Source organism: Anguilla rostrata, chromosome 4, assembly GCF_018555375.3.
Source record: "Anguilla rostrata isolate EN2019 chromosome 4, ASM1855537v3, whole genome shotgun sequence".
Classification (NCBI taxonomy): Eukaryota; Metazoa; Chordata; class Actinopteri; order Anguilliformes; family Anguillidae; genus Anguilla; species Anguilla rostrata.
Genome location: NC_057936.1, coordinates 48,672,659 through 48,694,504, shown reverse-complemented (window position 1 = coordinate 48,694,504; position 21,846 = coordinate 48,672,659). Strand labels below are relative to the sequence as shown.

Here is a 21,846-nt window from a genome sequence, read left to right as displayed (position 1 = left end):
AGCACTAGTACCACTACTACTACTAGGAGTATTACCAGTAGTATAGATATTTTAGTGCTTAATTAGTTGTAATCAGTACCATGTTGAGACCTTTTGGGGGTTAGATCAAAGTGAGACAAGCACACACAAATCTATAAAAACACCAAGTTATTGTGCAGAATATATTTCACCAAAATGACTTGAATGGAAATTAACGACAGCCACACTAATAATGAAAATATTAATTTTTGATCAAATCAAAGGGGTACATCAAGCAGGTCCCTCTTCTGCTCGTGCCTGCTTGTAATGATGTTACACTAGTAGTCATCAGGACTCACAGACAGATATACAGTGCAGTGCATAAGTATTTGGACAGTGGCACAATATTTGGTCATGTTCCCCAGCATATTGGATTTGAAATGAAACAATGAACATGATGTTACAGTGCAGACCGCCAGCTTTAAATTACATGTAGGAATTACAGCCGTTTTTATATATAGTCACTCAATTTTAGGGGATCAAAAGTAATTAGACAAATGAACATAATAATGAAATAAAGTCCAACTATTTAGTCCTTGGTTACAAATCCTTTGCCTGGATGATGACTGCCTGAAGCCTGTGACCCATTCACATCACCAAATGCTCAGTATCTTCCCTGTCAATGCTCTGCCAGCCCTGTACTGCTGCAGCCACACTTTCTATTCTTCTATTACTTGTCATCCACTACAGTGATCTTCTGTGGTCTACCAGGTCGCTTGCTATAGCTGGGCTCACCAGTGTGATTTTGTTTTCAAAAAATGTATCAGGTGGTTGAATTTGACATACCCAATGTTTTGGCGGTGTCTCTAATCAATTTATCCAGATTTTTCAACCGCAGGATGGCCGACGGACAATGACACTTATTTGGTCCTCATGTTGAGAGACAACTGCAACAGACTCCAAAAGCAAATTCCACACCTAGAGCAAACTCTAGACCTTTTTTTTTTTTTTGCTTCATTATGCTGGACTGACAATACAAAGGCACACAGCTAGTAAAGAAATGTCTGAGCAGTGATTTTGTTAATCTGTCCAATTACTTTTGCACCCCTAAAATGGTGGAATTACACAGTAAAATGTTCAGTGTTAATTTGACTCTAACAGACTGCATTTTGTCCCACTCTAGTTCAAATGTACTCTGAGTTGAATTAACACTCGATATTTTACTGTGTATGTATAAGAAGGACTGTAATTCCAACACGGATCATCCCATATGGATGATAAATAGTAGTAGGCTCTAGGTCATTGGATCTTATATTTTGGGCAGTCAGGCAGAATGTATCAATTTATTCAATTTATTATTAATGATCAAATCGACGTTCGACTAATGGACACAAAGGTCATTATTATTATTATTATTATTATTATTATTATTATTATTATTATTGTCTAATGATCATGATTTCAGGCATCAATTGAAGTGCGCATATAAAAAAGGAATCGAACACACACTATAACACACAGTGTGTATTGTCAGTTATGAGCTGACTGAGCATTTTTCCCATGCACCAATAACCCTGTTATACCACTCAATTCATTAGTTTTTATGGATATGCATGGACATGGGTAATATGAATTTTAAATTGAGTACTTTATGTAGTAAATTAAATGCATCCAAAGAGTAAAATCTGTCAGCATAAAGCTTAATTATGTTTGCCTGACAACAGCCAGAGTGAAAATAGTGGATGAGAAGAAAGGACACTAAAACATTTTTACTATTTCCTGCAAGGGTAATGGATAGCCTGTCAGAATGTGAATAAAGGGCCACTGAAAAACCAGACCCCACTAGATGGCAGTAAATAACTACATATTTCAGGATGCCTTTTTAATGTTCCGGTTTATTTATTGTCATGATTCGTTTAAGTTCTGTGGGTACTTTCCATTTATGATATTGAATTCAAACTGAGTTTTCTATTATTCAGTGTCTGAAGTTACATCCAGACATCCTCTCAGAATGCCAGACAAAAGATATATTCATTCTGCCGTCTTTGGCCTTGCATTTACCAATTGTGAGGCTCTTTTTTTAACTCCATTGACCTCTGGACTCATTTCCAGATGGGTTTGAGTGAAATAGAATCCTTGTGTGCGAGTCCTTACTGAAATCCCAGACAGCCACATCATACAAACATCAACACTGCACCAATGAGACTGGAGGAAACTTTTGTGGAGGTCTGCAAAGGAGTGGGCAAAGAATCACAAAGTTGTTCTGGGATGGAAAATGATTTTGCCATCACAAACTGATATTGATTGAAGGTTGCAAAAAAGAGGAATTTATTTTATTGCATTTTAAAAACCAATTTCACATGGGAAGAATTAAGCTGTTCAGCTATTTCAGAATGTACTGACAGAGAGGAATTTACTAAATTTACTAATTAACTAAACAGATAACCCATAAAGAGCCATGCAGGACTATTGAATCTATCCACCGTGTGGTTAATCCTTAACTTTCACAAATGTATTCAACCAAGTACATTATCTTTATGAATACACTTGTCAGAGTCTCAAATCAGAACTGATTCTCAAAGTAAACACACACACACACACACACACACCCGCACACACACACACACACACACACACACACACACACACACATCCAGTTTTGATTGAATACTGAAATTCATCTCATAAGATTCCCAGTTAAAGTGACATCTACGTTAGCATAAACACAAATAATTCTCCCCACAGTCTTACTGAGATTCAAGTGCAATGTTTTCTTAATGCAAAAAACGACGGCAAATGCATTAAAACAAAAAGGTCAAATAATGGTGAATACTGTAATACGCACCAGTTGTTGGAGAGACATAACTAAAACAGTCATTCAGCATTTAGGATTTCTGAGGAAGCCAATCAAGGTAAGTGAGACAGCTCCATATTGCCTGAAAAGGTTACAAGCTACTCCACATTGATTGTAATTTTGCATTCAGCGTCTCTTCCATAATTACATGTGAAGACGCTTTTTAGCACTCTGGAGTGCAATGATTTTTTTATCAGCTGTACACCAGAGACCAGACTAAAATCGCTGCTTCAAACAATAGATTTCCTATTCAGTGCTGTCCTTGGTTGATGAGATTTAAATGGAGGCCGTAACACAATTTTCTCAGTAATAACAATGGCTAGTACAGCGGCTTTTCAGTGAGTCGAATGATATGGTTCTAACAGACCTTAAAGTCAATGCAGAAGTGTCATTCTAAGGACATGATGAATCACTGTAGATTCAACATTAAAATTTCAGGTTTTAATCTCAAACACTGAAACACTTTCTGCCCATATATTTTAATGATCGTTGATCTGAACACAAAACTGCGTTTGTAAATTTTGCTGGGTTAGAAATTGCACTAATTTGGCATGTCAAGAGTTGAGCTTAGCAAGAGTTGAAAATGAGCTTTTGGTTGGTGCTTTGCTGCATCATATATCTATATTATACATTTTGTCAAGCTTTTCTGTTTATATCATGGGTTCATTTCATGCATTCAAACGTGTCATGAAACCTCTAATTCCATTATGAAGTCTTTGTTTTTTTCTACTGTTTTCTTCATTGACTTACAGCAGTGCTCTACTGAGCTTGGTGTAGAAAAGAAGGATTCAGACTGTTTTGGCATTGCATTCCCTTCAGTCTGTTATTACTCATTTCTATTTGATAAATTTGATTAATCAATTTGATACGATTTGAGTAATTTGATTAATTTCACTGGGAGGCTTGCGTATTTGAAAAAAGTTTTAAAAAAATGAAAATATTTAAGTAGATTATTAGTTTACAGATTGACACCTTCCAAGACCAGAGTATAATGTTTTGAACAGAATTGCAATGGATTGCATAATTACTATGTTTTTTTTTTTTTAAATCTGAGACACTAGTAACCAAAATAGGAATATGAAGATATGTTTTTCTCTAGCTATCTCACATTTGATCTGAATACACATGGAGATATAGCGTTGAAAGGAAATTGTGTGTTTGACAGTGAATAAACTCAAGAAAGTGTCTTGAATCAAGTAAGGCCAAGCATGTTTAGTAGCCAGCTCTTTTTATTATTAAGTAACCTCTAATATATGATGACCTTTCAAAAAAATCCATGACATTTGTCCATTCCACTTTTTACATAATTTATTTAAATTCAAATTCTCCCACTTGGTTTAAGATATGTTCGCTCTACATCTAAAGAATTTCTGTATTGCACTCCGAACCTCCTGTAGGGAATGGAAAACATTACACCAACAGCCTAAATATTACATTATAAATACTTGTTTTTATTTAAATGAAATTTATGTACATTTCGGGAGCATGTTCTCTATTACGCAACATTTGAAAGTAAATATTTAATCCCAAACTCTACAAAAACTGCCACTCCATGTGTGTGATTTGACCAAAGACAAGATGAACAAGTGAGCTGAATGACATCAATGAAGACCCTGAGGCATCCTCTTAAAATCTTCTACTTCAACTGCACAATGCAAACATTCTTGTGTTTCCTGGCAACAGTTTCATGCACTTGCAAAAAATAATGTTTCAATTATAGAAATATGAGGAAAGGAGGGAGAGAGACCTTCTGCAAATAAGGCCATTTCGTGAAAGTAAAAACATTAAGCGCTACATTTGCAGGGTAAAATAAAACCTGGCCAATCTGCCAAATACATCTGTAACAGGATTTGTGAGAGTCAGATGTTTATAACCAAATATATATTGACCTTTATATCACATGTAAAATGCATTCCTTTTGTGAGGTTTCAATTACACCTGGAATCATTTCCATTTTATTCAATCATCTCATGTATTGGTTTATTTTATAGGAACAAATGTAATTTAACTTTGATGCATTGTTCAATGCAACTATCACATGCATCACATCAAAACACTACAAAGGGTAGTTATGACAAAGTGCCAAGATAGATAGATGAAAGGAAGAGAGAAATAAGACACATAGTATTAAAGGCTAGTCTATATCAATAATCTAAATTTGCACATTCATGTCAGTGTTAAAGCATGTGTACCTCATGAAGGAATCTCCATAGGTTGATGACATTATGAGCTACTCATTTGAAGTACCCTGAGCAAGGGCATCTAGGACGTTGAATCCAAGAGAAGTAGACTGGTCTGAAAGGAACTGGGGCCTCAAGACATTACCTTTCGTATTTGTATTATGCTATAGTTCAGAATTGCATACCGTGTCATGTAAGTCCATCTTACATTATCTATACCCACTTTTCCTAAGCAGGGTCAAGGGGGGGATGGAGGGGCTGGATGCAAACTCCACACAGGAAGGCCCAGGCCGGATTTGGACCCACAAGCTTCTTGCTGCGAGGCGACATTGCTATGCACTGCATGCTCCATGAAGTATTACCATTTTATTAATCTGTGTCAGTTTACACCCTTGCATACAGTCTGCATATGCTTAGTATGTGCATGCTCTCCCGTATTATTGTTTACTATTACTTATTTTTCTGTCTGCGGCATGTGCTAAAAGTATAAAGTGTTGGTTTATTGCTCCTAACCCTTTTAATCTTTAAAAAAAAAAAAAAAATTATAATGAATTGCATGAACATTTGTATAAATTAAACATGTTATAAAAATACTTTTCACAAGCAAAGTTGGGGTAAGCTGTGAACTGTAAAGTTTAATCCCCTCCAACACATGAAGGAGGCTCTGCTGTACTTTTCATTTGTAGGAAAAAGCGCAGGAGATAAGAAAATTCAGCTCTGACCTTGGTCATAGCTTGATTTTTTTCTTCACAAGATTCCCTCTCTTCTTTCATTCTAAAGGCCATCTATTGTCTGAAAACCTTCAGCATTGTGCTTAAACTGCAATAGCTGCCTCTCTGTTCAGTGATAACTGAGAGCGAGTTCTTCAAATGGAAACCACGGTCATTGTACCTAACTGAGGAAAAGCAAGGCATGCTCTGCCAGCTCTTCAAACTTAGCAGCGACTTTGATCGAAGATGCTAGTTAATACCAGAGCAGCATTTCGTTAAACAAACATGAATCCTTCAGTTGTGTGAACTGAAAGAGCATACAATACAGTCTGTGCTACAAATTTGCAGTGCATCTATCAACACTTGTAAGGTTGTAATGTCCATGCAATGCATCTTCAGGTACCTACAATGGCACATACTTTTTTCAGAAAATAAAATATTGTAATTTTACATGTAGTAAATTCACTGTTATAAAAAAAGCAAACTACAGATTTCTTTCTTCAGCAATATTTAATTATCAGGAGTGCACAATTTTGTGGTATGAATAGCAAGTCCCTTAATAGCAAGAGGTCTGCAAATTCTATGTTATGCTATCTGACTGTTACAGCAGTGTGGTACGATGCATGCATAGCTCAACATGAATAACAATACATAACCAGTTGTTCTCAAATTAAGTACTTATGTCTATACATTCATATACAGAATGTTTGCTTTGTATTGCATTCCTATGTACTATTCGAGAAAATGTACTGCATTTACAATTTCGTGATTTGGCGGAAACCTTCAGCTAATGCAGCTTACCAAAAAGTACATGCAATGTGGCAAACAAACACCACTAAAGCAACAACTAAAGACCATGCAAAGTTACAATTAAAGACTAAGATCCAAATATGTACTTTGTGCAAACAATTGACAGTAACTTCGATATATTTAACACAAACATAATTAGAGGTAGTTTTGAATACACAAAAGTACACACACTTGCAAACACCCTCATGAACAATTACACCCATACCCTACATTCAAAGAAGGAAACATGTAAACCCAATCAAAATCATAATAAAATAAATCAAGCTGACCATCTTCTTTATTTCTATTCTCTCAATTTCATGGTACAATAGTTTCCACCAAATCTGATTTAACTCTGAAGCTGAAGTTGCAAATATGACACAAGAAAAATGATAAATGAAAGCAATCAAAAAATGCTGCAGACAGCCAACATCTATCCCTTTCTGTTTGGTGTGTATTGCACTATAATATACACACAACCAATATTAAAATGAAGTACTGTCACTCTTTCTGATCTAAGCACATAGCCTATCTGGAATGAATTGACAGGTGGTTATCACCATGTAAAACTGATTTTCTATTTAATGGGCCAACGGAGACCATTGCATGCTAATAAAATCTGTGCTGTATGAAAAGCCACAAACTCTATGTTGTATGAAAAGCTGCACAAGGGGCTGGGGGTGTTTTATTTAAAAAGCCAATCAGAGCACACATTTTGTTCTCTCACCATCAACCACGATACATCCTGCTCATGTACAATGATTTATGTTTGTGAATTGTCATTTTGATCAGAAAAAAATATTTTATTGGCAACTGTAAAAATCACACTGCCTGTAACTCATAATAAAAATGCACTCTGAATAGCAAAACAAAATAGAATTTCTTCTAACTAAATACATTAATCCAGTAAAGGTTTAACTTACAGTAATTGTACAATGTATTACTATGGCACACTATCCACATAGTGTCTGTTTTTCTGTTATGTGTCTTAACATGTTTATTAATTAGGTGGTAAAGTAAGTAGCACTTTAACACAAGGAACATATAAAACATTGTGGTCCAACGTGTTGTCATTGCAGGAAATATACCTCTATAAACCAAATTCAATAACGTATTCCCAAAATGGCTGTTTTATTGATGATTCCTGATGAGTTTGTGTTAATATGGGGACAAACATATGACAATGTGTCTATTAATTTCTGTTTCTGCCCAAGAACAAAAGCAAAAAAAAAAAGAAATAAAAAGTTTTCTCTCTGATGGTAGAACAATAATTTGTACTTCATTCTAGCATACAAGGTAAGATTGTGGCCCTTCTTTTACTCAAAATTGTTATAACTTTGCTGTGAATACATAAGAATTATTGATTAGTTTATTCTGAAAATGCACAAATGTTTTAGTGTGTTTGGTCTAGAATAGTAGTTCTCAAACACAGGCTCCCTGTGTATGCTGGTTTTCATTACAACCAACTGCAATCCCAAAAATTTAACAAGCTGTTAATTTTTCTTAGTTAGGTACTTTTCATGTTTAGACAATTATTTACCCTCTAAAACCACATTATGTCAGACATAATTTAGTTACACATGCTATGGAGAATTAAATTCCCATGGTCATGTGTCTGTTGTGCTACTATATCTTGCAAATAATTGCATAAAAATAAGTTAATTACTCTTAACTGATCGCATAAAAGACTGAGGTAAATAAATAGGCTGCTAATTGGTGAAAGTGTGGACACCTGACCAATGAAACTAACTATCTGGAAGATAACGAAGAATTCAAAGACAAAGCAAATCATAATACGCCAAACTTGCACTGTGTTAATAGGTTAAAACATTAAGAAATTAATCACCTGTTCACATAATTAGAACCTATTATTAACCCATTCATCTCTCAAATGTTTCGTATGTAAAGGCGAGGTAGCCTGGGTAGAAGGCTTGTACGAATTCGCAGGTTATTCCGGGTAGCACTGCCGGTACCTTGAGAGTATTTACCAATTCTTCTATATATCGAAAAATGATCAAATGATGTAAATAGTGATAAGCGCTGTAATGCCTGTAATGTAATTGCTTGCAATACAGTACAATGTGAACCTGGGAATGTTATTATTCACGGCGTACATAGCTATTTATGGCATAATGTGGCTCCCTTTAAAACATGAAACACAACAATTTGTTAAAATTCTGGGATTGCGGTTGGAACAAAGAGTAGCGTAGCTACACAGGGGCCACCCAGGACCGGTCTTGAGAATCACTGGTCTCCAGCCAGGCATGTTAAACTTCTGAGCGGGTCGGTTAAAATGGTAGAAGAGGTGATGTTCGATGTTATGGGAAGGGTTGTCATCGAAAAAAATGACCTCGATAAACGATAACAAGCGCGGATCCGCTGTGACCGCACACGCGCATGCATTCATGTGTGCATGCATCCACGCACACACCCTCATACAAACACGTGACCTCTCCTCCTTTCCACAAAATCTTGTGCAAATCTGTGAATCCATTCGGGAGTTATGCGCAGAGGTTATGCACCTTTTTGTGATAGGCCACGGTCCCTCTTGGTCAATCGGCCTTGAAAGTAGCCTACTCAGCCGCTACGGGGTGGGACACTTTTTGTGGACCAACCGACCGACCGACAGACAGAGCTATAGAGCTGCGGTCGCAGCTAATAAAGTAATAAATATGTAGGATTAAAAAATGACCCCAGTCGGTTTATGTAGGCTGCATGCAATGTTAGGTGAGGGTTAATTTCACATTCAGTCAGAACCAGCCACTATAATTATGTGTTACAGACCCCAGGCGAAAGTGAAAGACTGGTTTAGTTACCACATATCTATGTCCACATATCTTACGCGACACGTCCCTTCCTTGATTTTCCATCAATTATTCCCTGAATGAACACGCTGAAAAGGTAAAATAAAATGTATACGGAAAATAATGCAAAAAGGCTACATTTTCACCCGAATGCCACCACAGAAATCAACAACTGGGAATGCAGGTTGTGTCACGAAAAACTGCGAAGATTATGTGAATTGTGTCAACGCCAAGCATTTTAGCTAGTTCACGTCTCGGTTCAGACTTAAACTACACGTTAGGCCAATAAATGGGACGTCAGAGATTTTGTACTTCCTGTCCAGAACTGATTAAACACGAGTTACATCGTCTCCTTGTAGTCCTGTGTGAACGAGACTATTTACAGCAGTGACTGCACGGAGATGATTTTACCATCGTCTACACCACGTGACACGTTAATCACATGACACGGGTTGTCTGGTGTCAGAGAGTCAGCTGAGATCCGTAAGGTAAGAGGAGCGTTATATTCAGTTATTTCTCATTATATATTTCGCCGTCTATGTAATTCATGTCATTGAGTGGTTTAGTTCAGGATTTGCTGAGAATATTTAACTGCTTACGATATTTGAGCGTTTGAATATTCTGTATATGATACAATAAGGTAACTTTGATATCAGCTGGTCCCCATGCTAGCTGCTTAGCAAGCTGAACTATAGCCAGCTAGTTGGAATCACTGCAGACAGTACACAAGCACAGGTTGTACGTGAGGAATTGACATTATTTGAATACAGTGTGCTTTTGGTAGTTACATGCTGTATAGCTGTTTTTTAAATTATTATTATTATTTACAAGGATGCAAATGCACGTACATGTCCTGCGGTCTAGCTAGCAGGTCTGATGCGTATGGCTGGTATAGCAAGCTACGAAGCTACGTTGCTAGTTTTACTTCTCAAAATTTCTCAGTTACATTTGGAAGGTATCCAGCTACTTTTACATGTCGTTTAAGACCACTCGTCTGCTCAGCATCGTGTAACGTAACATACACTGACAAAATGTATCACTGACCAACCACAAAGAATCCCCCCAACCTCTAGTTGTCACATATTGGGTATTATTATATTGGATTATCCGAGAATTGTGTACAGATCACCAACAATTGAATTATGTTCAACAGCATAATTGCGTTATATTGACGGCGTGCATGGTGAGACTAAGAACAGCCTGTAAAAGAAACGTTAAAGCCGTGATTGTTTTTACAGAAGTGAACCTTTAACTTTAAATTACGCATGTGGCATGCTCATAGTGCCATTTAGTGTCGTAGTATCCAGTAAATTGCAGGGGAATAAGCATTAGCAATCTTACACTTGTTATTTTAACAAAATCAAAATGTTTTCTTAAGGTCATATGTTTGGTATTTTATGTACACTTTGTTCAGAGCTGCAATGCTTAGCATTTTAAGTGGCCTATACCAACATACCTAATGATGCAAAAAAACCCATAAGGCTGTATGAATCATATTTTTATACAGTATTGATGAGCTAATACTTGGCCACCAGTAGCCATAAGTATATTTCCACACAGTAACTGGGTTGAATTATTTTGAAATACATTACAATATATCCACTACTAGTGTTTATAATATAACATATATATTTGTAATATACAAAATGTAACTTTACATTTTACATGTGGTAAAATGATGTGTCTTTGGTTAAGCCTGTTTAATTGCACAAATAATACTATGTCTGATATGACTGAGCTGAACACTGAGAGTGCATCCTCTTATAACAGGGCTTCCCCCTGGAAAATATTTAGTGGAGGGGGAAGTGCCTCAGATGGTATGCAGCAGCAGCATGAAATGGTGAGCCATGACATTCATAAGCAAAGAAGATCTTGAAAAACAAATTTTGGTGATCTATTATGTTAAATGCCTAACATGGCCAAATTCAGATGGCATTAATGTGTGGCTTACAACATTCACAAGAGTGAATATCGATGCTGTTTCCTGGACAATTATAATCGCATTATTGTTATTGCTCGTTATCCGGGTGAATGGTTCTCGTGTGCCCCAACCACGGTGCTTCTTCATCCTAGCTCCCCTGTGGTGGAACAAATTCCCCATTCCTCTGTGAAGTCACTGCCCATTTTCCATGGTGGTCTGAAGACACATCTCTTCAGACTGTACCTTGACTAACTCTAACACTACTCGCCTGCAAGGTTACTCCCTATCTTGGATCACTGTCTTATATCACTTGTATCCTTGCATCTTGATCTTCTAGCACTTTCATGTTACACTTGTGTCTCCATCTAGCACATTTCTGTTGCACTTGTTCTATCATCTAGATGTTGTAGTTCTTTGTAATATGTCTTGTAATCATGCCTCAATTCTAGTTTTCCTAGCCATAACTTTCCTGATATAGCTAGCCTATGCTTACTGTGTGAATTTGATGTTCATGCTATGGATTACTGATACTTAATGAGAATTGTATCTTATTGGACCTGTGTTCTGCAGTTGTTCCAGTGATTTTCATTATGCACTTATTGTACATCACTTTGGATAGAAGTGTCTGCCAAATAAATAGTGATTATTGGAAATTTAGAACAAAAAACTGAGTCATTGTGCCATCTCTTCTCTCCAAGATCCTTCTAATATTCAGAATGGGTCTGTAACTTTGAGACTCATTTGAACCTACATTTTACTTTTAAAGTCTATTTTACCTTATATGTTAAGCTTTATTATGACAGTGCTGAATGTTTCTGAGATGTCGATGTAGCACATTCTCAGAAAGAGAAGCATCTGCTGTGTTTGAAAGAGATCTGCATGATGCGGGGAGCAGCAAGTTTTTCCTTCATAGGATTCAGACTTCATACTTCAGGCTGTATCTAGGAGAAGAGACTTGCTAAAAGACTTGTTGTCTGTTTCGATCCCTCTCTCTATTTTTTTCTGTGCTTTCCCCATTTTGCCTCCAGTTTTGAATGCCCACTCGTATACAGTCATTCTCACATTTTAATTTCTGCAGCTTATGCGGGAGAGTGTACACATGCACACATTCCTCTGAAGAATGTGACATTGCCAGCTGATTCTTTTTGCACTATGGCCCATCAGCCAAGCTTACACAGATGTGCGTTGGAGGAACATGTGCAGCTTTAACAAGCAGACCGCAGGTGTCCTGTAAACCAGCAGGGGTCGCTAGAGAGTGATGAGATGTGAATCCTGGCCGAATTACCCCTCTCTAACCGTGGGGCAATGCTACCGCCAGTTATGCATCACTGCAGGTCTAGTGACCACAATCAGCACTAGCACAGTCAGAATTTGATCCCAGATCATGGGGCCCACCCATGCACTAGAGCAGTGCTTAAGATGAGCCACCCAGCAACCCCTGACATGCTGTTCTCTTGGGTCTATACTTTCCCTCAATGGGCCTCATTCACGAAACATGCGTGCAGTCACATTTCATCATAAACTGTGTGTAAGAAAGTTTCCAAGAACATTTAGGCATTCATAATTTTTTTCTTATCTGTATTTGTTCATGGCTGTTTCCTTATGTAAATCCCATGAATGAGATTGCGCGTAACATTTACAAACAGCCAGCATTCATCATCTCAAACACCTGGGATATGCACAAAACAAAGGTCCGCGCATGTGTTATTAATCTCATAGTTTTTTCATAGGAACGAAAGTAAGAATAATTTTGTGAATGAGGTTCAACGAATCCACTCTGTTCCCTAACGTTTGCATTTATAATTGCATTGTAATTCACTCTAGATAAAGGTGCCGGCTGAATGCTATTAATGTAATGTAAAGATTGTCCTGGTTTGTGATGGTTAGTAGTGGTGTTATCTGGAATATACGGTCTATGTGTTATATCTTCAGGTCTAACTGCATGTAGCCTAGGCCAAGCCTATATGATTTCTCATTTCATCATTTAAAAAAAAAAAAACGTAGTATTGGAATGGGTTATTATAAATTATTTGCAAGGGTATTGACCAGTCGATCTGGGTTATTATAATATTTGTTATTTTTTAGTCATGAAAGTTAGGTTTGTCTTTGTTTCCTTTAAAGACCCTGTGCATCCTCACTTTTCTTACATTTAAATTGTTCCTTTAGTTACTAAATTACAATATATATATATATATATATATTGTAATTTAGTATATATATATATATATATATATATATATTCTACTTATTAGACTTTGAAAAGATAAAAAAACCTCCTTTGATGTAAAAGCTGAATTTCTTAATATAGCAGACTCAAGACTGGCTGGTCGTGTCAGTTCTGTCCTAATTATTTATGCATTCACTTTTGATTCACAGCCCGGGCCGCTCACTCCCACTGATCTGGATCAGCGCTCACTCCACGTAACGTCAATTGTTAGCTAACATTAGCTAGTTATCATACGACCGTAATAATGGATAACGAGTACAGCAATAACAACATTAGAAATATTGAGCCATATATATATGAGCCCATCGCTTACAGCCTACAATACAGGGCCCTAACGTTATAGGATAACCTACGTTAGCACATAGGCTAACACTATCTATTGGTTTTTTTTGCAGCAGTAACGTTATAACAGTCTGGAGAATAAAGTAACGTTACACTCGCCAGCTAACGTTAGCTGTATTTACACAAGATAAGTACAGCTCATTGCTATGTTAGCAAAATTATCGATAGCCAGACGGCAAGTAAATTGGGGAGATGAGGTTAACGGTAACATTATAGTTTGTAGGCTTGATTCGATTAGCTAATAGCAGAACGTCATCTAGCCCAAATGGATGCTTACCGGAACCGGTCCGTTTAACTGGTAAGCGTCCGTTGGGGCTAAGCATTGTCGACAGCGGACTAAAGTGAGGTTAGGACGGCTAACATTATGATTTGTAACATAATATATCTCAATGTTAAGTAACTTTAACATTAACTGATCATATTAAGCAAAGGCTTAATTAGATGATCGATAGCATCAAAGCTATCTAGGATTTCCTGGTTGGGTTAGTTAGCTACGTTGCGTTTCATGCACATTGAGCTAGGTAGCATACGTAAAACGCCTAAAGTAAAAAAGACAAACAGACCTTATCCTGATCTTGATTGATAGTTGGCACAGCATCTGGCTTTAGAAATGTTGTCTTGGCAAAACCCACCCTCTTCTGTTCATAATTGTAGAATGAATCAGGGGTAAAATGTGTACTGCACAATTTTGTAACCTTTGATATTTCTAACTGTGTACCGTTTTATGTATAATCGATCCAGACCTTTCGGAGACTTGGATCTTTTGGCAAGGCGTGAAAAGATGCATTCCTATCTCTGCAATCTTTAATCACACAATAAGGCATTGTTGAACTGGATAGTTAATGTTAGCAGCAGACCCACGCAATATGTATTTGAGAATTTGGTCATGGCTTTGAACTTGGGAGCGCACACTACATAAATATTCATACTGGGTGAGTGTTTTGGCCACCGCACATTGGTCAATGCAAATTAGAAATATTTGTGACGTCACAAATTTGGTCTCAAAACCACCAATACCAAATTCTCCACCAGGCGGCAATGTTGAGCATTGTGTAGTTTTTAGGGGAAAAAATCTAATTCATTACATACATGTATGAAATACTTTTAAAATCAATGTGTAAGTAAGTTTTTGGTGTTTGGTCATAATATAAGCATTTTAAAATCATGATTTTGACTGCACAGGGTCTTTAATTAATGTCAGAACATTCAGATGACCTTGAGCATGCAAGCTTTTCTATGTTATTATTATATATATATATATATATATATATATATATATATATAATGCCATCTTTCCACGTTAACAACCCGCATTGTTCTATTTCCACAAAGGTGTCTGAATGACTCCTTCCATTTGTGATGCTTTCTTTTATTTCTTGTGGTACAGTGGGCCTCTGCAGATTGATGCTCACAGCTCAATAGCATCTTATCTAACACATCAAATGTATTCTTTTCTTTTCTTCTGTGCTTGCCTGTTACAGCACCTTTCCTGTTATAGCGTCTTTCATGACCATCTCTCTGTGGTTATTTTTGTTGCGGTACTACAAACTAGAGTTCCCAAAAAACCCGCTAAGAACACTGCATTGTTGAGAAGTTATAGTTTATCATTGCCCTTAGGAGATCCACTTTTTGTGGTTTTAGCCTGTAAAATTCAATGGCTTCATTCAGTTCTGGTAAATGGGAAGAAAAAGAAGATTTACTGTAAGTTTTATTTCAGAGTGAAAGAATAATTGTTGTAGCTACTAAGCATCTGACTAACTGTGAGATGTGCAACATAAAGGCAATTTATAATGTTAGCTGGTAGGCCTATGCGTCCAACAATAATAATTATTGGTATTAGCAAAAGGCATATTTAGCCCTTGGCCTAATGGCTGTATTTTGTCAGAATGAAATAGAGCTATGATGGGCTTGGGAATTTTATTCTGCTGTCGCTCTGTAGGCTTCTCCACATTCCAGTATTACTCTTCTGAGTTGGTCATTAAACTACCTAGTACTCCAGGATTACTTAGGAAATCACTTCACATTTAAAATTTGTGTGTTCCATTCTGCAGCACTGATTTAATATAGGCTAGTTTGTGTGAAAGTAATCATGTTTTCATTTCATTGTTCGGGACTTGAATCCGTTTCATTTTCATGTTTAACCATTTGCCATTGCTCCGTGCCGTGTTTTATGAGCTACATGTTTTATTGCTGAAATAAATTTGAAATGGCACGCTTGTTCAGTGGTCTAATATGTCACAAACTATTTTCTTATTTATAAAATAAAAAATAAAAAAGCATCCCGATTTTTATCCAGTGCAGAGAAAGCTGATCAAAATGGACATCCGAGGAGCTGTGGATGCTGCGGTCCCCACCAACATCATTGCTGCCAAAGCGGCCGAGGTTCGAGCCAACAAGGTCAACTGGCAGTCCTACCTTCAGTGAGTAGCCTGAAGCCCAGTCTGTCCCAGTGTAGCTTTGAGACTGGTGGGGGTTAAAGGGAATGACAGGTGATCTATCACTGAGGCTTTTGTCATGGATGAATGGGGTAATGACAGCTTGTCATCTTTTAACATGAAAACCTGCAAAAAAAAAAAACCCAACGTTGATATTGTGTGTGAAATGTCCCCCCTTAAACATATTGTGCACGATAGTGTTTTATTTTCAGTTATTCTTTTTTAAACAATTACATAAATTAAAATTTTATGGGTTTGACTATTTTTATGTTTGTTTATTGCGTTGGCCTCCTTCCAAAGTTGTGCTTATTTTGCATATGCTGTCCGTTGCGGTTTGAGTGGAACACAATCTGAATATGGGCCTGGCTTTGTGGTCTGTATAAATAGGCAATTTGAATGCAGGACCCATGTATAGTTATAGATTACTTGTACTCAACCAGGATGAATGTGTAGTACAATTAATTGGAATTGATTCTTTTTTTTGTGGAAAATCTGGTGGCATCTGCTAAATATGGAACACTGGAGACCGACGAAGGGACTCAAATTAGTGACTCCTCATTTCTGTGTGTGATGTTGCTGCTGAGCTTAAGTTTAATGCAATGAATTGTGAATGAATAGACAGTAAACTGTTCTCTTTTTTATGTGATTCATGCCCCTGAGGTTTTGAAGCTCGTGAATAATTTAAAATTACTGTTTAAATGGCAGCGGGGCACACCAAGAAATACGCCGAGCGTTGGCCGACACATAGCTCTCGCACACGTCGTCCTGTTATAGGCGTATATTATTCTACGACGTTCTCTGTCATGAAAGTGCATTTCTTATCTGAGTGTGGATGTTATGCTCTGAAGGATGTCTTGTCTTCTTTGCCTGGCACTTCCATGGGCTTTTGTTTGTGACTCACTGGCTTGTGTGTGTGTGTGTGTGTCTGCACCAGCCTTTAAATATACAGGATGAGAGTCTCGTGGCTCTGTGTCTCCCTGTTTCCTCACTGGAATGGCTCTCTGAGTAGCTTGTGCTTAAGCTATTAAGGTGCCTGTCATCTCCATTTTACAGCTGGCTGCACACGGCTGTCAAAGTTCCTTATGATTGGTGTGCTTGCTCTCTGTATTAACTTGCTGACCCTTACTGAGCACAGATGTTAAACTTAAAAAAAAAAAAGTCTTGACAGTGATTAGTTTGCAGGCCATTAATTTGTCTGTTTTCTGTACCATTTTCCCTGTTAATTACATAGAGTACTACAGTTAAACCTCTGAAGCAGACAAGTATTCTTCAATCATTTATTTAATGATTTACTGAATGAATTCGGCTAAGTGAAGTTTCTATAATGTAATACAGGTTCTAGTGGATGGCTTACTGATGTTGTGCTAGATAAAGAGGTATACAATTCAATTTCAGAGATTTAAATAGGTGATTATAATGCTTTGCTTGTTTGTGAGGGTAGGTGTTGCCAATTGAAGCTTTTATACCTGGAGGGAACAATGTTAGAAATGGCAGTGTCACTGCTTATGTCCACTCTGACATTATGAGAGCAAGGTAAACTCAGCGTAATCACATGCTGACATTCAATCTGAAGCCAAGGTTTTATTCCTTCGGCAAACTTTAAATTTCATTGGCTCATTTATGACACAGGAGGTCTTTAAACGCATTTCCTAAGCCACTGCCTGCTAAAAAAAATGCCCATTCTGTATGTCCATGACGTGTGTGTTTAAACCTGCCTGGAAACATACATAGTAGAACACATGTTTTGTGATCGGCATAACTCATTTCATTGTTAATGTATTCCAGTTCTTGATTTGGTTGTTTTGTCTTGTCATAAACAATTACATATTTTAGTCTATGCTACATTTGGACGGATGATTAAATTTGGTATTTTAAACAGGCCATTGTGTGCAGTACTACCATTGTGTAGCCCGTGGTTTACGGTGTCATTTCTTTAAAATATCTTTCAGAGGGCAGATGATTTCTGCAGAGGACTGTGAATTTATCAAGAAATTTGAGATGTCTCATTCTGAGGCCAAGCAAGCTATCCTGACCACTGAAGGGCATCAGGTAAATCCTCGCCAAATTTTCGTGAAAGTGATTCTGAAAAGGCAGGGCCCTCCATTGAGTATTGTTTGAAGTGTACACTATTAACTCTGAAATGCCTATACTAATTCTTAGCCTAACTGTTGCATCTCAAACCATATTCACTGAGGGCCTGGTCCTGACTGGTGGAACATTATTAAGTGTTTTTTTGGCACTCCCCGCTATGAAAATCGTTTTCGATTTGGATGCATTTCAGATACATGCATCCTCACTTACGCTGAGAAACACTGTCACTTAACTCCAAAATGGTTGGTCCATGCTGAGTTGCACAGAATGCAGTTAAATGAATTGGTAGAATGAATTAGTTCCCTATGCGGTGGATAGGTTTGACCTATTCATCACACTTTTGTTTTGTACTAGATTATAAAACTAGGTAAAACTAGGCAAAAACCTATGCTAGGTCACACCATATCTTTTGTTCATTGTGATTATGCAGTATTATCTTAGGCATTAAGACATATTCATGATAGCCTTAAGAGACTTGCTTGTCCTCCCACTGTTTGACAGGACTGTTGCATTGTTTGTGAGAAGTGAACCAATGAGATAAGTGCTTCTTTGTTCTAGTGTGCGAAAACCTTCCTCAACCTCATGGCGCACATCTCTAAGGAGCAGACTGTGCAATATATCCTGACACTGATTGATGACACCTTGCAGGTAACATTGCTCATTCTTGTATATCACAAGCTCTCCTGGTAAACAAATAGTTTAGTTTATGCTTTGCATTTCAATATATTTACTGCATATTTACATTTTGCTTGCTCATGCTGTGTATTGTCACCACCCTTTCAGAAATTTTACATAGTGAAGTGGAGCTATTTTGCATAGAATGTAAACTATAAAGCTGCATTTTATGAGACTGAGAATGTTGGCAACTAGAGGCAAATGGGAAGCAACCTTGACGTATAAACCAGAGTGCATCTCGGAACAGTTCCTGAAGTATGTGGAAATTGCTTTATGATAAACACAAAGAAAGTTTGGGAGTATGATGGAGCAATCTTGACTGGCCATAAAGCAAGCAGCCTGGCAACAGTTGGCACCAGTGTGACACCGTTTTCCAGAAGAATTATTGCTGTGGATGGATGCGTTTATCTTGCTAAATGCCGCATCAGTTTTGCTGATGGCCGATGATGGTGGTCCATGTGGACCACTGACAGTATTTCTTGCTCAAGTAAAAGTTGAAAAACGAATTTGACCTCTCATATATTCACCGCTTCATGAGCCTGTCACTGGAGCCGATTAAAATGTAGACGGGGAATGGCTCTTAGCTCTGTTATAACTCTTCCTCTCCCTTGGTGACCGGTAATTAATACACTTCTGTGCTTTTTCTTTCTCTCTCTCTCTGGCTTGCTGTCTTTACATTTCATCTCTCCAACAGTCTTGTGTTTGTCCAGAACACTCTGCATCCCTCGTCTAATTTGTTACTGCTTCTCATTTAGTTAGGTGCTCTTTTGTGCTCTGAGCGTTTCAGGGTAGAAAAGTTGTCTTGATTGCATTGAAAATGGAATAATTAGATTTTTTCTAATAGGATTGGCTATGGGTTTTTTAATGTTTATTTCAGCAAATGAATAATGAATACAGTGCTGTTGAGCCGTGTTGGAAACCATTTGGAAAGTTAGATGACTATATATTTCTCCTTTTTTGCATTATTCTTTTTTCTTTACATCAGTATGAGATTTTGGAAGTACAGCTTTGCATCACACTATGAGTCTGCTTGTAAAACAACCAAAAGAATATTGCAACAGACTGATCTGAGCTTTCAGTTCCTCAAACTGTTTCATTCTGAACCACTCAGGAGAATCACCAGCGAGTGAACATCTTTTTCGATTATGCCAAGAAAATGAAGAACACTGCCTGGTCGTACTTCCTCCCCATGTTGAACCGCCAGGATCTGTTCACCGTCCACATGGTGAGTAGCCATAACGGAGAGGCCTGGCCTTTGGTTCTGTCACAACACACATAGCTGGGGTGACTCCTCTGTAGTCTGCTGCTGGTTGTAACACTCAGACACCTAAGCTTATTTTCCCTCTTGCTTTTTGACTCATTATGTTAATCTACCATTAAATTTACCATCAAGCCTTTTTCAGAACACTTTCAGCAACACAAATAAACCATCCAACAGTCATTTCATTATATTGTGTGAACTGCAATGAAAGGCCCAAAACAGAAGAAAAAAACATAAGTGAAATTATTGTATTTCATTACCCACAGCCAACACACAATTTGTTCTTATTTACAAGACTATTTTATTTATGTTTAGGCATGAAAAAGCAATACAAAACATCACACAAAACATATTATATATTTGTATAATTTGAAGCAAGCCAAATCACAAACAGAACTGTGCCAGGCATCAATAAACAATAAATATCGTTCAGGAATAATAATGATGATGATGATGATGATGAAAGTGTTTTCTGTATGTGTTCTACAATATCTCACTCCGTTCCCTTCGATTGGTCAGAAACGCAGAAAGCAATCTACGTGTACCAATGGGATGTGGTTTTCAAATGCAGCTTTCCGATTGGTTCTACGCTGTTCTCCATCAAAAGTTACTGACTAATGCGACAAAGTGACCGATGGCTCAGTGGGAATCTTGGCTTTTAAATGCATTTTGCCCAGTAAGAAATGTTTGTTTTATTGCTGTGTGATTAAGAGGACTGCTTCCCGTGGTTGGGGCACCATGCTCGGTGTCAGAGGATTAATGATGTCATTGACACCACATTTTCTGCCAGCTTGTTTTTCAACTTCTGCCTCCGGTGGCTCTTTGCAATTGATAAATACTGAGATCCTCAAAGCAGGATTTGTGCTCAAATGCAAAAAGCTATTAATACTTTTGTGATTTAAAAATGAAAAAGATAATATAACTTTGTGTCTGTTCGGCACCGCTGCCATGTTGCCACTTAAATAATTGATTGGAATAACTGTGCTTGAGGAATCCCTACAAATTTTTGTTATAATGTAATTGCAGTTATTATGAGCCTTAAGGAGCTGCCTGGCTGAACCAGTTCCCCAGTATTCTGTAGAGGCTGGCGGGTGACACTTCATTTGCCTGAGGAGGTGCACTTTTCACCTGTCTGAAACAGCTTGTTACGGTGGGCGGGAGTCGACTGAGGAGGCATGTAAATGTCTGGGCCTGAAAATTGGGATGGCAGAGATCCGGGCGGGCTGCCTTATTACCACCTCTCATTAGATTACTCCCCCCCCGCCCCCTCAGTGAGGGCATGAAGTGTGTTCCCTGGGAAAGGTGGCATTGCAGGCTGAAGGTGCAGAGGAAGGTCACAGTAGACGCTCACAATAGTTGGAGTACATGGTTGCTGGAAGAAAAATTAGCATTTAGATGAATATTCGGCTTTTGCTTTTTGTGTGTGTGTTTGTGCGTGCGAGCGTGCATGCATTGCGTGTGTGTGTGTGCATGCGTGGGTTCTTTGCAATATGAAAAAAGAACTGGGAAAACTTATTGGAATGAGATCAGGGTTTTGACATTGTGATATTGATTTGTCTACTCCACACTGTTAGAAAAGCTTTTAATTTGATAAACTTT

The 21,846-nt window shown here is 37.7% G+C and overlaps 1 protein-coding gene across 6 annotated transcripts in view; it reads left to right on the top strand.

Moving 5' to 3' along the window:
• The first annotated feature begins 9,625 nt into the window (after positions 1 to 9,625).
• LOC135253525 (V-type proton ATPase subunit H) overlaps positions 9,626 to 21,846 on the top strand; it is a 58,867-nt gene continuing 46,646 nt past the window's right edge. For 4 of the 6 annotated variants that reach the window (XM_064332904.1, XM_064332902.1, XM_064332906.1 and 1 more), the window contains exons 1-5: positions 9,626 to 9,783; positions 16,082 to 16,205; positions 18,170 to 18,269; positions 18,870 to 18,959; positions 20,098 to 20,211. In XM_064332904.1, coding sequence (XP_064188974.1) covers positions 16,102 to 16,205; positions 18,170 to 18,269; positions 18,870 to 18,959; positions 20,098 to 20,211 — 408 coding nt within the window. In that variant the 5' untranslated portion in view covers positions 9,626 to 9,783; positions 16,082 to 16,101. Of the gene's footprint in view, positions 9,784 to 11,368; positions 11,492 to 16,081; positions 16,206 to 18,169; positions 18,270 to 18,869; positions 18,960 to 20,097; positions 20,212 to 21,846 lie in introns of those variants that run through there. The other 2 variants (XM_064332903.1, XM_064332907.1) reach the window with 2 other exon arrangements.